Source organism: Phaethon lepturus, unplaced genomic scaffold, assembly GCF_000687285.1.
Source record: "Phaethon lepturus isolate BGI_N335 unplaced genomic scaffold, ASM68728v1 scaffold4422, whole genome shotgun sequence".
Classification (NCBI taxonomy): Eukaryota; Metazoa; Chordata; class Aves; order Phaethontiformes; family Phaethontidae; genus Phaethon; species Phaethon lepturus.
In genome coordinates, this window is record NW_010522448.1 from 26023 (window position 1) to 43140 (window position 17118).

The window sequence follows — 17118 nt, forward strand, 5'->3', positions numbered from 1 at the left end:
AACCCCCACCATGCTACAACCTCCTATTCAGGTAGTTAGTTGTAGGGCGATAAGGTCTCCCCTCAGCCTCCTCTTCTCCAGACTGAACAACCCCAGTTCCTTCAGCTGCTCCTCATAAGACTTGTGCTCCAGACCCCTCCCCAGCTCCATTGCCCTTCTCTGGACACACTCCAGCACCTCAATGTCCTTCTTGTAGTGAGGGGCCCAACACTGAACACAGGATTCAAGGTGGGGCCTCACCAGTGCCAAGTACTGGGGCACGGTCACCTTGCCTGTCCTGTTGGCCACACTAGTGCTGATACAGGCCAGGACGCTGTTGGCCTTCTTGGCCACCTGGGCACACTGCCGGCTCATATTCAGCCAGAGGTCAACCAGCACCCCCAGGTCCCTTTCCACCAGGCAGCTCTCCAGCCACTCCTCCCCGAGCCTGTAGCGTTGCATGGGGTTGTTGTGACCCGAGTGCAGGACCCAGTACTTGGCCTTGTTGAACCTCATCCAGTTGGTCTCAGCCCATCATCCATTCTGTCCAGATGCCTCTATAGAGCCTGCCTACCCTTGGCAGGTCAACAATCCCACCCACCATGGGAGTTCTCATGGAATTACTTGGAAAGAGCATCTCACATTTAAGAGGAACTTTAGCTTAGGTACTTAATGCATATCTGATATTGGAGCTCCTCAGTACTACAAGATCGTAATTGCTACTTAGCACAAAATAATTACTAATTTAAGACAAGGGGCATTGTAGGCCAGAAGCCCCTAACCTCTCCCAAGGATGTGCATGGCCATGTGCACTCATTACTCCAGCCTTCAGAGGTTTGAATAGTAAAAAAAAAAAACCACACCCTTAAAATAGCAATAGGATTTAGCCTTGGAAAGAAGGAGGTGAGGCTCACTGAATTTAGTTTCTGGGCAGTCTGGTTTATAGCATTAAACCACCTTCTTTTCAAAGGTGGTACAGTGGAAGACAAAAAACCTAGAGCACAGACCGTGACAAACTCATGTAAAAATTTAACCTTAGCCGGTTTTTATAGAGTTTTTCTCCTTGTTCTGCCTGTTTCTGCAGCTGAAGCTCTTTTTCCTGAAGCTGTTGCTGCCGTAATAGCTGTCCTCGCAGTCTTTGCTGGTGTAGCGATTCCTGATGTTCTCGTAGCTGATTGGCTTCCTCTGCTCTTTGGGCTGCAAGATGTTGCTGCTCTAGTTGCTGTTCATAAGCTGGCTTATGTCTTTTTGCTACAGCTTTTGTTGATGTTGTCTGTCAAAGAAATGTTTAGTCATAGATTTATCGTAATTTCAATGATCAGAAACAAGCATGCAGAAACCTGTGACAAGAGGGAAAAACATGCAGATGCTACATGCAATAGGCAAAGTTACAGCAAAGTTACTTTAAGTTTTCTTGTCTCTGCTTAAAGTTTGGTTTTTTTGAACACAGACTGGAAGTGCTGGGGCGTTTGTAGAGGACATGGGGAAGTTTTGATGGCTGACAATTAAGATGGCAAACGTGCTTCGATTGATGTAATTGGTAATTTCAGTTGGGGTTGCTTTGAGCCTTAAGTGAGATATAGCACGTTTTTTACAGCCAGCAGTTACTTAAACTAATTCCAGTGTCACAGCTTAACCTATTGCTGCTGTTCTAATCTACTGCACCTCTCCAACAATGGCTTCTCATCACACTGGAGTTATACAGTGGATCTTAATCTTGGACTGAGTGTTTACAAAGCCTAAGGTGAGATCAGTAAAATGTATTTTCCACCGGAGATCTGATCTAGAATGTAAATCCAGGATTTGCTGGTTTTATTTAGAGCTGCATAGAGCAAGGCTTGCCATTGCTGCGCACTGATTTCCCCTGGCTATTTTAGTCATGTTCATCTTGCAGTTAAAATTTCCTGTCAAATGACAGGATGGAGACATGATTACAGAAGGTGGGTATATCTTACAAGGAAACACACTGCAATTTGCTGAGATGTATGAAATTAGTAAAGCAGGACAGCTCTTCATCAAGGTGCTGAAGATAAGTCTCATTCTCATCAGCTGTTTTCTTCCCATCAGCTACCACAGGCCTCAAATTTAAAGTAAAAGATGGAATTCAACCTGACTGCTCTTTTATTCCATCTGTTGCTTTTTATCAGCAGAATTAATGTTCATTCAACTTCATTTGGCAAGCACTGCAGTATGTGTGTGCTGAAGTTGAGCCTGAATCCTGTGCATCCAAGTGCTTTGAATCCCAAATGTTCTATAAATATGACACTGATTTTACCTAGAAATAGGCAAGTGCAATACAGGGCCAGCAATGATAAGAGATGCCTCCTTGTAAACAACAAATCTAATCAATTAGTAGAAAAGAAGAACTCCATACCTCTGAATGAAAATGATCACCCAACATGTTGGTTTCTTCTTCTTTCTGTTCCTGTTTTTTCCACTGATGCTCTTCTGGTACTTGATCCTGTTCCTCCTCTAAGTGCTCGGGCTGACCTGCCTGCTCCATTTCTTCCTCTTCAAGTTCTTTTTTGCGTTCCTCTTCAACTTGATCAACACGTTGCTCGTCATCCTCTCCAGCTTCTTGTTGCTCCTGAATATTTAGGTCTTTGGCATGCTGGCTCTCCTTAGCCCTTCTCTGCAGATGAAAGGGTTCAGCTCCATCATCTTTTTCCTGGGTATTTATTTCTTCTCTCTCTTTTGGCTTCTCATTCTGCCAAATACACACAAAATTATGTGTGCACAAGATATTATGGATTCCATATTTTGTTTCAAGAGAGCCAAGGATCAGTTATGGATGCCTTTATTCCAGCCTGCAGTAGTGAAGCTGTAGTCAGGAGAGCCAAATGCCTGCTTGGGATGAAGCCACTCCTCCTGCCAAATGATATCAATACCTGATTCTTGGCTCTGCACAGCTACACCAGGTGTTGTACAATTGCATCATAAGGCAGGTTAAGCCTCGTTTTATCTGGAGTGGAACAAAACTATTACAATTCTGTATCTACAAAGGAAGCTTTGTATTTTTATTCCCTGCAAGTTCTTCTGGCCAAGAACTCTTGTAAAACAAAACCACAACTGATATTGCAACTTCTAGTCTTTACCCACAGCTTTGCTTTATGTCTTTTTGAACATGGGCTAACGTGCCAATTTTAAGTATACTGACTTAAGCATGCCACTGAAACTTTATAAAACGCAGAACGACAATTTCTTCAGAACTTATTAAAGCTTTTCTGTAACACGAGGTATCTAAAATTTTAGAGACAGGTTATTATTCAAAAATTTAAGATTTTTAGCAACTTCTTAGAACAGTTTACATAAACCAGTTTTAAGTGCATTTACAGTCGTAAAATAGGCCACCATGAATATATTTTTCTACTACTCAGCAAGATTAAACTATTCCTTACTACTTTACTCAAGAAATGACAAACTTGTACAATTAAACATACGCTTTAATGGAAGTTAAGCACATAGCTAGTATTTTTCTGAATAAGAACCATTTCCTAGAGCGTCTGTAGCCAGTCAGTACGTTATACCTCCTTACGCTCTTCAGCCGCAGCTTCATGGTGCACTGGGAGGTCACTGTGGGGAGACGGTGCTTGCACCTCTGGTTGCTCATGTGATTGTTCTGACTTCTCAGGCTGTCGGAAACTTGGCATTTTGTTGAGCGTGTCCTTCAACTGTTTGTATTCCTCCACCTGGGACTAAAGTCAACACATTAATTATAGCGTGTCCAAATCAATTCCTGAATAAAATGTAGTCACCCCAGAGTGAACTTGCTGGCAAGACATATGGTTGAAAGACTTGATATCCACATCAGAGCAAATACCAGGGAGGAGAAGGGATGGGAGCTTTTAAAATTGGTTGTTTCCACACACTAAGATAGCATTGATTCATCACAGTCTTTTCAGCCAAAGTGCACATGCATACAAAATATATTAGAAAAACCTCCGTGGGACAAAGATGAAGATTTGATTTATTCATGCCAAGCAGGAGAACTGTCAAAAGGGGATGATGCAGTTTCCTTGGCAGACTGCAGCAAGGGAAATCAAGAGCACCACAACTTCTCCTTTGCTGGTAGAAAGAAGTACAGTTCTTCCAGAAACAGTAGCTTTGAAGTATATATACACATCATGAAAATGCCAGATCCTCAACATTTAGACAGGTGTTACACAAGACAACAGCCAACATAAAGGACTGAGGCAAAGAAAATCATAGTACACTGTTGGTGAAGAGCAAGGAAAAAAAAGAAGGAAAATAAAAAAGAAAAAAAAAAGAAGAAAGAAAATGTAAATATCTAAATTCCTCCTGAAATGCAATAATAAAATGTATTTGCTGTTTAACTTTGTACAAGATCAAGATACTTTCAAAAAGCATTAAAGCCCAGTATGAGAATGCAGACTGGTTGATACAGCAGTCCCAGTCTATACAGCAGACGTACAAGAAAGATTATCTTGAAAAGTAAAATTTTTGAGATGGACAGAATTTATAAAAGCTGACCAGCTGCATATACAAAAGGTGGTGCCCCACAAGAGGGTTTCTGTCTTGCTCCAGCGGAGATCTTGGGTGTGTTTACTACCCATTTTGAAGCCAGAGGTGCCTTTCATAATCCTTTTTAAAATTCACGTTAAAAACTGGCTACAGTTTCTACTTGGTGACTGTGTATGTCATTTAGTGTGTTATGTGGTATCATAGCAATCAATAGTACAGCAGACAGGCATGATGCATTGATGTACAATGCATAATACTCATACAAAACAATATCCACAGTGCTACAGATTGACATGATGCAATGCATAACAGCTCCGAAGCTAGACGCACCTCGAAGCATCTTCAAAAGACTATGGCATCCACTAAAACAGACAGGCCTAAAAGCAAAGCAGAATGCACAGTAATTACTCTTGTCATTCCAGAGGGATACTTCTGCTTCCTGATTAACTGCTGGAGAATCCAACAAGAGATTTTAGAGGAAAAAAACAGCATTTACTTAGCATAAGACTAATACGCAGGTGTCTGATTCCCCCCCCCACACACTCACTGACCACGCAGAGAGACTAATATACTAGGATATTTAAACAGTGCATGTCCAGATCAGAATTAAAAGTACTCCGTTCCGCTGCACGAGTCATTAAGCTGAACATTGTGATTCAAGGCCATAGCTTAAAAGGTATTAATACTGGCAGAAAGACAGGGTTTATAAAAATATATAATGAATCTGTCTGGCTGTTTGAGGTATGGAAAAGTACAAAGATTACAATGCCTTAAAGATTCAGGTCACAAATTCATTAGTGCAGTATTGACTACTGATATTTAATGTCTAAAATACACCTAGAAATAGAGGGGTCATTTATCGAGCTGTGTTTCTAAGCAATAATCCCTTGTGAACTTTCTGTAGCTGGTTTGCAGGAGAAACTATGCAACTGTGCTAAATACCTTCTGTTCTGAAAGAATGTGCAAGACCCTTCCCTTGAAGGAAAGGTTCTCCATATGATAAATAGCCACATTCTGATGGCAGGTAGAAAGGCTTTGTGTGACACAGGTTTTCTAATTAAAGAACTCAGTCAAAGCCAGAAGAAGTACACGGAGCTTCCCTTTGGATTTGGTGATCCTTAAATCAGACCATGTATCTGCCCTTGTGGAATTTCAGATGTTAGCAAAAACATACCAAGTAGCTAGCGTGGCCAGTGGGAGAAGAGCTTAAACCTAGCTGCCAGCACATTTTAGTACTGGAAATTAAGATTCCTCATGTATTTAGTCTATAAGACTTCCCTGGTCTCTCTCTCTCTCTTTTTTTTTTTTCTTCTTTTTTTTTTTTTTTAATATCTACACATATTGACATGCACAACAAGCAGAACTGTGGCGGGGGGAAGATCCAATGCTTTTAACACTGCTAATAACTTTGTGGACCATGAAACTACTGAAACGAAGAAAATTAGTCAGGAATAAAAATAACTTCACGCTGCCTCATTGCCTTTCCCTCTGATCTTTTACCAATAGTCTTCCTCCGCTCCAACATTACTCCTACTTTCAGATTCCCTGTGGCCTACACAGCTTGTACTGGCACAGCTGAATGAATCTGCAATAGTCTAACAAAGTTCATGCTTCATGGATAGTTCACTTGAAAATGACATTTAAGAAAGGTAATACTGCTGCTTCTTTTTAACTGAGCTCCACTTGGAGTTTACATTCCTCCATATATGCTCTACCTCTGTTGCCCTGATGTATATTATAAACCTTCCAGTCATACACAGAAAACAGACTTTCTAGTATACCAGGTCTTTGTAAGTGATACATATGAATGTCAGAGCGTGAGACGTTAAACTAATAGGAGTTCCTCCAGAGAAGACAGAAAGAAAGGTATTCAACAGCTCTCATGGAAGCAGAGATACTCTTCTTATCAGCAATACATGCATTCTCGGGCCTGTAATACAGGTTTTTATTTTCTGACAGCCCTATGAGCAGCTGCAGCTTCTTCTTAAGAGCACCCCTTTAACTCATGCATTTCCCTGCAGTGTGCAGCATGGTGCTAACTGCGAACTCCACATGCGAAAGGCTACATGCATAACATTACAGTCAGCTGAACTAGGAGAAACAAGTTTTAGGAAGGTTAGAGCTAGCAGAAGCTGCTTTCCTTTCTGACCTGTGCAGCAGCTAGTGCACTCTTGTGGTCTTCCAATGTCACAACAAGCTGATTGTGTTGGGAGAGCAAGTTCTTATGCTGTTGCTACACAAAAAGAAGAACATTACATGTTTCACAAAGTTCATTCTAAAGGTAAGTTAGGTAGCCTGGGGGATTTTGAACTAGGAAGATAATTCAGTTTATTTCAAAAAGAAAATCCTGAGTTGGAATGACAGCATTTATTTATTTAACATGGAATGCATATTAAACACGCAGAGAAAGCGAGCATGCCCCGGAAGAAAATTTGTGAGGCCAGAATTTGGGTAACTAAAATAAAGTTAAGAGTTGGAGTAGATGTTGATGAACATTAAAAAAAAAAAAATAGAGCTGGAAAACATTCATTTCAGCAAACTTAGTTTGCCAAAACACAACTCTTAACTTGCAAAGTCAAATTTCCAGTTCCAATTTCTATATTAAATATTTCTCTTCCAATTCTTTGTTTTTGTCAAATAAGCATGCACCTAAAGCACAGGTGGCAAAAGACAAGAAATCCAGCCGGGCCATATTCCTCTCCTTTTTGCCACATAACAGAAGCTACAAATCTTCAGCATAGCCCATTTCTAGCTTGTTAAAACTTGGGAAAATGTTTTGGTTTTCCTAAAGGTCTTCAAGGTTGCCCGCAAAGCAAAGCCTACCTTGACATCTTGTAGCTGGGTGTGAATGTCTTGGTGAGCTTTTCTCAACTGTCTGTTCTCCTCCCGTAAATTATACAGGGATTCTGTTTAAAAGAAAGGACATGCAGAATTTAAACCTGGTCAGATTTATGATACTAGATTAAGACTATAACGCAAACTACATAAAATCATACACAATTGCTGTAGTAAAAAATGGATTAGAGTAATTCTATGGCTTCTTTACGTGACATCTTTCCCCAGCCCTATGAAAAGCTTGACATTCTCAAGCAGAAAATTGTAAAATATGGTTAAATTTTGTCTTAGTGCACCTAATCTGCAACGGGAATAATACATCACCGTTCATGCTGGGGACTGCAGACGGCAAAATTCATTATGGTAATCTGAATCTTTAAAATGCAGAGAGGAAGCCACCCTCCTCTCTCCCCCCACGTCGCATGTGGTAGCAAGAATTTTATGTCGTAGGACTAGGCTATTGTTTTGAAAGAGGTGCCCAGATGGCCGGGGTACTCAAAAAGCTTTACGTTCTGGGACCAGGGAGAGGGGCTTCTCTTCCCACTTCTTACATTATGTTGATGTGGAATATTGCATGCAGACACAGGCAAGCTCTTCCCACACTCCAAGCTGCTAGGCTGCGATCCAGCTCAGCCCAAGAGCTAGCTGTAGGACTTCACTGGTGTGGTGCCAAGGCAGAACTAATAAACACAGCCTCTGCCTGCAAAATACTGTGCAGACAAAACCGCAGGCAGCTCCAAAACTAACTCATGTGTTAGTGACACAGGGCAGAAAGCGGCTGAAGGCCCTTGATGCGGGCAGACCCATCCTTTTGCTCTTTGCAATTGTGTAATTAGGACTGAAGAGGTCTGCAAACTGCAAAGAATCTCTCTAATAGGAAACTGGATGCCAAGAGTCAAAAACGAATACTTCATCGCCCAAGTATACAGGTGCAACATGTTTCAAAGAAGTTGATACATATAGAGAAAATGAGGTCTAAAATGTATATAAAGTCACTTCATAAAGACACACAATTAAATTTCTGACAGAAGACACAAATGTTCTTCGATTGCCTTTCATTTACAAAAGAAGAGTAAAGAGGCAAATCAATTTTTCCAGGTTTATACAAGTCTTAGAACTAAAAATGAAAGACTGGATAAACCAGCCAGTGACACGTGACAGGCTTTTAAGTGCTGTGTTTCTTTCTATTTCTCTAATCTAGATAGAAACACGAAGCACACATATGAATAGATTTCAGAAAGAGGACACAGAAAATCATCAATAAAATGTAACTTATCAGGAGGCATAAAATGCATGAATGACCTGTTCATGAGAACAGAGACAATGCCTTTCTGTCTCACATCACACAAAACACAATGACAAATACACATTTTAATCTGGGCAGCCAGATACAAGTTGCATATACCCTTCAGCTTAGAGATCTCCTGCTCTTTTTCCTGCTGCAGTTGTAAGTATCGCTCCTTGTGATCACTGAATGTTCTGCTAAACTCTTCTCCTTGTTTTCGGTGATCTTCCTCAAGGTCAGCATGCTGTTTCTTTAGTTCTTCATGTTGACTCTGCAAACACCAAGTTGGACACTGGAACAGTTCGGTATCTGCTTATCTGGCAAATATTGTCTTTGGCAATTTGTTAAATAAGTCCAGATGAATAGGAAGCATTCATAACAAGAAGATTATTATTCAAAGCATGCATATTGCAGCTCCTCTCAAACACAAAATGATCTCTGTGATGAGCAGTCTCCTGTTCTAGGGCTACGTCACCTCACCCTGCAGTTGCACTGTCCCATTGGGAGCTGCTGAATGTGTCTAAGAAATTCCTTACATGCCAAACTATGTAAGGTCTGATAAGTCAGCGTTCCACACAAGTAACTGCATTTGGTAAGATTAAATTACCCACTGGAAAGCCTGACTAGGAAAAACTGCAGTACAGCATCTTTTAAGGGTACTGTTGTAAGAGGAAGGCACCATCGCTGTACTGACAATCTGGAGTGAACCACCAGGAGCCAGTGAGGCCGTATCTCCCTGCCGTGGCAGAATGCTAGCGTCCTCTGAAAGTGGGTATCTCCGTGACCTACCTTCAACATCTGGTGTTGGACGCTCAGTGCACTGTATCGGCTATTTGAGTCTTGCTGTAAAATGAAAACACTAGTGTTAAACAGAACACCACTGTCATTCCTCTAACCTCTGCACACACAGTTACTCGGGAGTCACAAGCCCAGGGACATAACTCCCGGGAAACAAACTAATCTCTCCATTTGCTTTGGGACATAGCAAGCATATATACTCGGCACTTCCTGCAGCAACAATGTATTTTAACTTCGGTTACTTAGCTCACAAACTGCTCCCCAGTTTCAACATGAAGTAGCCATAAAATCCTGATTTACTTGCTTTATAAAGAGCTCTCTACAGGTCTCTGGGTCCTTTGCCAGATACAGCTTTCCTTCTGGCACTTGGTATATAAAACAAAGTTTCTTGATGTTTTTATACTTCCCAGTTCCAAGACCATGTGTTAGAAAGTTGTCACTGTACTTTTCCCTGGGGACTAAGCTACAAAAAGATTTCTAATGCCTTATTATTCTCCCTTCCCTTCAAAAATGGTAACATTATGTTTGAACTACCATAATATCAACAGCAGGATATTTTCTAAATTAATTTTCTGGAAAGATATTAGGATCTCCTGTTACAGCTCAAGCAATGAGGAATTGCAGAGCACTTAATGCGTGCAGAGTAGAAATTGAGTAAGCGAGCGCTCTTTCAAATAGCGTTTTGTGAGACCTCTTTGAACAGTAGTAATTGCAAAGCATTTTCTTTTTCTTGCAACTCAAATAGCATCAACTATTAAAAACTTGAACTAGGAATGATGACTTACCCTTCCTTTATTTAGCGTCTCCTGTGCTTCTAGTTTATAAACAAGAAAATCTACAACATAAAAGGGAAAATACTGATGAAAAAAACAGGAAGATTAGAATCTGTACTTAAATACAGATTCTAAAAAATATATAAAAATATAAAAAAACATAACATAACTGTTATGTTACACATAAATTGTCTTAAGAGCTGAATACTTATGCAGTTACAATTTTCCAAAAGATCTTAAAAAAATTACAAAGAATTTAACAAAATGTTCAAATTTTGACAAAATATTTCCATTTAAAAGTTTCACAGTTTCATAAAATATTTTCATCATAAAGTTTCCTATCTTTGTGTGAGATATAGGGGGTACTGGCTTAAGACTACAGATGGGTAGTAAATCTGTTACATGAACTCTCTCAGTAGAGACTCAGTGGCATCATTCAAAAGCAAAAGGACATTTATAAACTGTGTATTCTTGTATTAGGATTTAAAAAAAAAAAATTGTACTTTAAAGAAGTGTGAAAGTCTAGACTAAGTTTAAATAAAAAAAAATTTCCCCTTTTGTTCCTCGATCCTCTTTCCAGGACTTGAAAACACCGACTGGCTTTTGCCCAGCAATGGGACAGCTCTACACTAGATGGCACCAGAAAGCTATCGAGAACTGCACAGTGAGAATAATCTTACACGTTCTTAACCTCTGCTAAAGCAGTTGTTTTAATTCAGCGCTGAGTCCCCAGTTTTAGGAAGAATACAGGCTTTACTTTGAAAATTGTAGTGCATTTTGAACAACAAAAGACTCGGAGAAAACTCCAAGGATTGCATTCTGCTGAAGTTTCGTAGAGGGCAGATGGGTAAGAAATACAATGTGTGCCACCATCTCGCCCTCACGCACCCTTAGAATTTAGTTTTAATCAGAAAAAGGTATGTAAACATGTGTTTACCCTGAAGCATGTGTAAAAATACTGATTCATAGTCTAATTTCACACTGATGGAATGCAGGAAAAGATCCCATGGTGTTGGTACAAGTTTTACATGTTCAGCATGCCAGAACAGGATTTACACATGCCCATACTCTACATATGTGTTAGGTTCATGGAAACAGAACTGAAAAGACGATTACTTTTTTAAAAGATTAGATTAAAAAAATAAATTAAAAAGATGTGCTAAAAAGACCATCACAGATCTGCCAAGGTGGTCCTGCTAATGTGTTATACCTTGGTAACTCGTTTAAAATTGAACAAAATACATCTGAAGTTACTTTCTAAAATAATCAAGTTATCTTAAACGTCAAAGTGAAAAGCACATTTTTACCTTCTTTCGCTTTCTTATGTTCAAGCCTTTCCTTTTGTAATGACTTTTCTAATCTTGACCTGTGCTCATATACAACTGAAAAGAGAAATTTTGTACACAATTCATTTTAAAAGTAATACATACAAAAACCACCACCCACCCCCAGCACACCCAGAGAGCATTGGCACGGAATGTACCAAGAAAATACAAGTGGAATGAGGTCATAGGATACAGGACTGTTTGCATCATTTGGGACAGTAACTTTTTTTCTTTATTGCATGCTCTACTGATCCTGAATTCTGGGCTATTTCCACTGCATAAACATAGAATGTGATAACCATGTACGCGATTTGTTTATGGAAACAGTCAGCTATGGTGGATCTACACAAACGCTACCAAAACTCCTTCCTTCTTACGTGAGCAGGTACGCATTTTCCCATGCTTCCATTCTCTTGTCCCTTGGTTGTCGACAAGGAAAGACGACGGGACAACCTTACTGCCCGGGTAAATCCTTGCAGGAGACAAGTTGTCACAAGGAGGGAAGAGAAGTGCACAAGAGCAGGATGGCTTAGAAAGGTGCAGTAGTACACTAGACAGGCTGCTTAGGCTAAGACATGGAGAACCAGAGATCCATTCCTAAATTCTTCCAAAAACTTGGGACAACTCGGTTTTCCGCGATCTTTTTTTGTAAAGTCTGGATAACAGCAGCTGTTTACACCACAGCCCTGTGGAAGACCCACAGGCTGCACAATGAAATGCTTAGGTAGAATGTCCTGCATTTCTTAGTAAGCATGTTCTGACAGCAGGTATACATACGCTAAAGCACCCTGTACTCTGATTTCACTTCATCTGAGGAGGATTTGGGGCTTTTTTGAGGGTTTTTCCCACCCCCACAGTTAAGGGGAGAAGGCAGGAAGAACAAAAGAAATCATCTGAAGGGCTGGGATAGCTAACGTATAAAGCTAAACCAGATGCTTCTCGGCAAGGCTAGGGTATCAGAGACTGCTTGTCAGGAAATCATTCCTGTTTGAGAGTGCAATGTAATCTTCACTGATTTTTAAATCCATTTATGCATTCTCTTATAGAGTCCAAACATCCACATGCCAGTCTAGAGATGAACGAAGAAGTGGTCTATGTACAGCTCTTCAGCCAAAAAAGCAACAGGCTGAGGTTTTAGGGGCACCGTTCAAAACCTGCAACATCCTCAGCAGACCAGGCAACAGCGGTCATGCAGTGGGTCATGCGGTGTGTAGCTGTCCCTTCCAGCGGGGTCACTGACTACAAAAAAATGCATGTGTTTTTTTGGAAAGGTGCTCCAACATCTTTGCCAAACTCTGAGCCCTTTGAGCTGACGCTGCTACCAGAAGAGGTGGTTCTGCTGCTTGTTCTCACACTGTCCTTCCCTTTGCTCCTACTGCTACAGGTGATGGGACAGCAGGACCTAGCAGCTGGGGATAGGGTGAGGAACAATTTCTCCTGGTGGCAGTGCCTGCTTAGACAGTTTTTAAGAGAGCATCAGCGAAGACTGGCAGTGACCTGGAATGCTGGGTGGCATGGCAGGAGGCGGACTGCTCCAGGTTTGATCACAGAAAGCAGACATAACCTTATTTCTAGATTTTTTTATGGTGTCACAACTACTCTCGGTCATATCCATGGTCCCACAGTGCCATCTCTCAAGACCTGACAAGAGCAGGTGACTAACAGAATACACACAATGAGTTTACAGTATTTCTTTGGCACCGTCTCCCAGCAATTTATGGTTCCCAAAGACTGACTGCCTGCAGGTCCTTTGTGTGCACCATTCCAAAATGGAATTTACATTTATGAATTTGTCTAATTGTTGTATCCAACAAGGGTGTTGTATCCACCCTCTGGCAGAGAGTCCCACCACTTAGCTGCCAGTAAAGGAGCATTTCATTCAGCTTGTGTTGTGAACATCTAGTTTCAGATGTCCCTCACAAGCAATGGGGCACATCAGTCCCTATTTACCCCTTCCTCATGACTCACCAGATTGAAAGATCATTATCTGAAACAGCCTAAGTTTGCAGCAAAGGAAAGATATTAATTAAAACTCTCACTAATGTACAATTATATTTGTTCAAGCTCAGTTTAACACAAGTACCTTTCACTGTCCAAATTACAATTTGCACTCTTTTTTAAAGAGTTACTAATTTGTATTAATGCAATGTGTGATTTTTCCTTCAAAACTAGGAAACTCGTTTTCTGAGAAGTAAATCGTCGTTGAACACAAGCCTTCAACAGGAAATATCAAATAAAGATTTGTACCTTGGCAGCCACAGAAAACTCCTCTTGCACCTTAAAACATGTTCTTAATTCCACCAAGGTGCATTCTGCAGGCTATTTAGCTACTGGCTTACCTACAAGGGTTTATGTTTTGGCTTAGAAGCTGGACTGCTAATCAATCCTTGTCACCTCTCTCTGCTATTTATCTTCTGAAGTCAGGGGCATCAGTCAAGATGAACTAATGTATCAACATCCTCTGCAACAAAACAAGCATGTAATGAATATTCACAGTCATCAGCAAGTAAGCTTTCAGAGAAGAAAAAAAAAAGGCAGCACTACAGTAATGGTTTTATCTAGGCACTGAAGATTGTGAATGCCAAATTACATTGCAAAAGGAACAGTGGTTGTAGCATAGCAACCCTGGAGAGAAATGAAAATCCATAATGGGTTTCCCCTCCCATGGCATCGGGGTGAGAACAGGCTTTTTGGCAAACAGACTAAACCACAAATGGATTCAGAGGCAACATTTTCCATTTCACTTCTTTGTCTGCAAGTGTACCTTCCTCGGCTCCTCCTGGTGTTTTCACAAGGGGTGGGGGGAACCTGCACAACAAACTCCTAATGACAAGGGCAGGAAGAAAGGAGAAAGAGAATGCAACAGTTTGGGTTTTGGGGACCACGGTGCTCTATGCCTTTCACAGCTAATTGCATCTCTGCTGAGCTTTGGCTTTCCTGTCTCCACCCGCACTTTCAAGCACTGTCTCTACATCCCTGCTGGGTAGTGCATCCCCACTACTACCTTCTGTGTGCTAACCTTTGAAAGACTGCAAAGCAGCTGGCAACGTCTTAGAATAGCCTTTCAGATGGCCAAAAAAGGGCTAAGAATAACTTCCTCCTACCCCTCTCCCTTTCTAGTTCATTTGCTTGTTGGTTCAGCAATGTTCTTCTCTGATAAGAAGTCCGTAACGTGCAATGTAATGAAGATGTTGATTAAGAATAATTATTAAGAAAACATATCTTCCATATTTACTCACTTGCTCCTTTTGGGAGCAGGTTACAGGTCAGATTTCATAAATATATATAGGAGTTTATCTCCCATAAATATAAATTATTCCCACCAGTCAGGAACTTCTTAGGCAAGAGTCCAAAATACAGGGCTCATTACTAAAGCAGGGATTTCTTCTTCCTCACTACCGGCCTGGATAGAAGATGTCTGAGCAAGAATCTCAAAGAAATAAATACACTGAAAAACACATTTTCCATTACAGGTTTCCCAGCTGGGGAGTGGCACTTATATAAGGAATCTGTCAAATACCTACTGGAGTGATGGACCGACATGGCACTTCACAAATAGTTTCTTCCTAGGGTAAGTTCTTAATTTTGTACTGGTTTCTGCAAAATGCTTAAATATAACATAGAAACAAAGTTCAATAGACTTACATACATAAGTCTTTCACTTAGGATTTTTCTCATGCAGAAAGGAAAGAGGAGGAGAGGGCAGGGGGGTGACGCTCTCTAGGTTCTCAGAAGATTACACCACTTTGACCATTGCTGAACGTTAATTGCAACACAGGAGTCAAGCGATGTGATGAAAGCAAGCTTATTTAACAGTCATGGTTATTTCTCTTACCTTTGCTTTGCACCTCTAAGCAGTAAAACTATTATTAAGCAAAGTAAGCCATTACTGTATATTTAAAAGAAAGTACTTCCTATTTTACCTTACTAGCAATTTTGCAACTGTGTCACTTTGGTATTTTGGTCTGTCAGAAGCACGATTCCAGAGTCTAAAATATCCCAGCTCCCACTATCTTAAGTACTTGAAAATTAAGATTACATTGGGATTTAAATATACATGATGCAAGAAATGTTATTAATTTCTATGTTATTGTTTCTTATGCAATTCTGCAATCTTTCTCTAAGTTTACAGTAATACTTTTCATTTAAAAACAGATTTCAGTAGTCTTGGCAACATTTAACATTATTTTCTCTCAGACTGTGGCAGAGTTGAACTGAACCAGCAGTGTGCGGTAAGCCACAATGGCACTTTTCTACTAACACTATGAAGGTCTGTAGAACATAGACTTGTTATAAAAAATACAGTTAATTTCCAAGTCGTGCCACTGCAAATAGCACCATTTAAAATGTGAACCCATGCAAATAGCTTTTCTGCTGAGAGTAAAGCATTTCCATGAGCCAAAGAAGAATCCCTTCAATACGGGATGTAGGACAGATTTTCTAGTCCAATGACAATAATTACAATTTTTATCTCAGAAAAGACTTCTTGACTCATCTGATGCTAACATTTCATGCTAGGAGAACACGTTATTAATACAGCAAGACCTGCTCTCCAAGCTTCCAGCTCTGTATATGATTAAGTCAGTGAATCTGGCTTCAAACAAGGAGATCCACTATTTCACTACTGGTAATGTTATCAGAAACAGATTATCAAACTGCAGGTAGCTCCTGGACAAGCATCAGGATTCCCCACCGGAGTACAACCCATAGTGGTCACCATATACCCTCCATTCATTTCAAAGACTCTCAATATTAGCAACGAACAGATAGTCCAGTAATATTGCAAACATCTAAGAAACAACAGAAATATTCCCACAATAAAGACTATGAAAACTGTGTTTTATAGCACAAGAACACAACATATTTACAATATATTGAACAAAATATTGAAGCTGTTTCATATTTTATGCCCTTGAAGTTTTCTGTTTTGAATTTATACAAAGAGGACAGAAGTAGAAGCCAAGATAACGTAAAACCAATCGCGCGTGGAAAAACAAGCATTCTTCTGGCTTAATTGGGGAACAATTCTGCATACAGGCAGGGATGGTCTGCTCTCATTTTGTTCACTGAAAACCACAACTAGGACTGCATGCAGTATGACAATTACATTACTGTAAAACAAACTCCTACACTTTTCAATTTACTCATGCAAAGAATGATCAAGTAATAGCTTTGCCAAATTACAGCCAGTCACTGCAAAAGGGCAGAACCCCTCCTAGCAAACTAAATTATGCATCGGCAATTGTGCTTACAATTAACCACTGCTTTGACATAGTTCTCTAGTCACTCATGTTGCTCAGAATGTTAATAATTTTAATAGAGAAGTTTGCATTTAATATCTGGATCTACATATCCAGGGGTTTCGTAGTGTCTGTCATAGACCTACCACCGATTTCAACTGCACAAGGAGAAAGCATTAACATCTGCTGCTTTCAAAGATCCTGCACCAAAAACAACCTATGGATTAACATAAATCTGTTCCTCTAACATAGTCAGTACTCCAGTAAGAAACTAGAACAGGAGAATGGGACTTGAGCAAATTATGGAGATTGGGGTGTGAGTAGCTTGAGAGCAGGCAGCTAGCTGCACACCAGAGCGACGTCCTGCCGCACGGTGCGCCCAACGCAGAGCGGGTCTACAC

At 40.4% G+C, this 17118-nt stretch overlaps 1 protein-coding gene across 1 annotated transcript in view; it reads right to left on the bottom strand.

The window, feature by feature from the left end:
• The window catches only part of GOLIM4 (golgi integral membrane protein 4), a 33047-nt gene that overhangs the window by 6470 nt on the left and 9459 nt on the right, over window positions 1-17118 (bottom strand). Inside the window, exons 2-10 of the mRNA XM_010281804.1 lie at window positions 11460-11534; window positions 10165-10214; window positions 9371-9424; window positions 8702-8852; window positions 7285-7367; window positions 6611-6694; window positions 3507-3674; window positions 2354-2686; window positions 1014-1252 (exon numbers count right to left, since the gene is read on the bottom strand). Coding sequence (XP_010280106.1) covers window positions 1014-1252; window positions 2354-2686; window positions 3507-3674; window positions 6611-6694; window positions 7285-7367; window positions 8702-8852; window positions 9371-9424; window positions 10165-10214; window positions 11460-11534 — 1237 coding nt within the window. The remainder of the gene's footprint in view (window positions 1-1013; window positions 1253-2353; window positions 2687-3506; window positions 3675-6610; window positions 6695-7284; window positions 7368-8701; window positions 8853-9370; window positions 9425-10164; window positions 10215-11459; window positions 11535-17118) is intronic.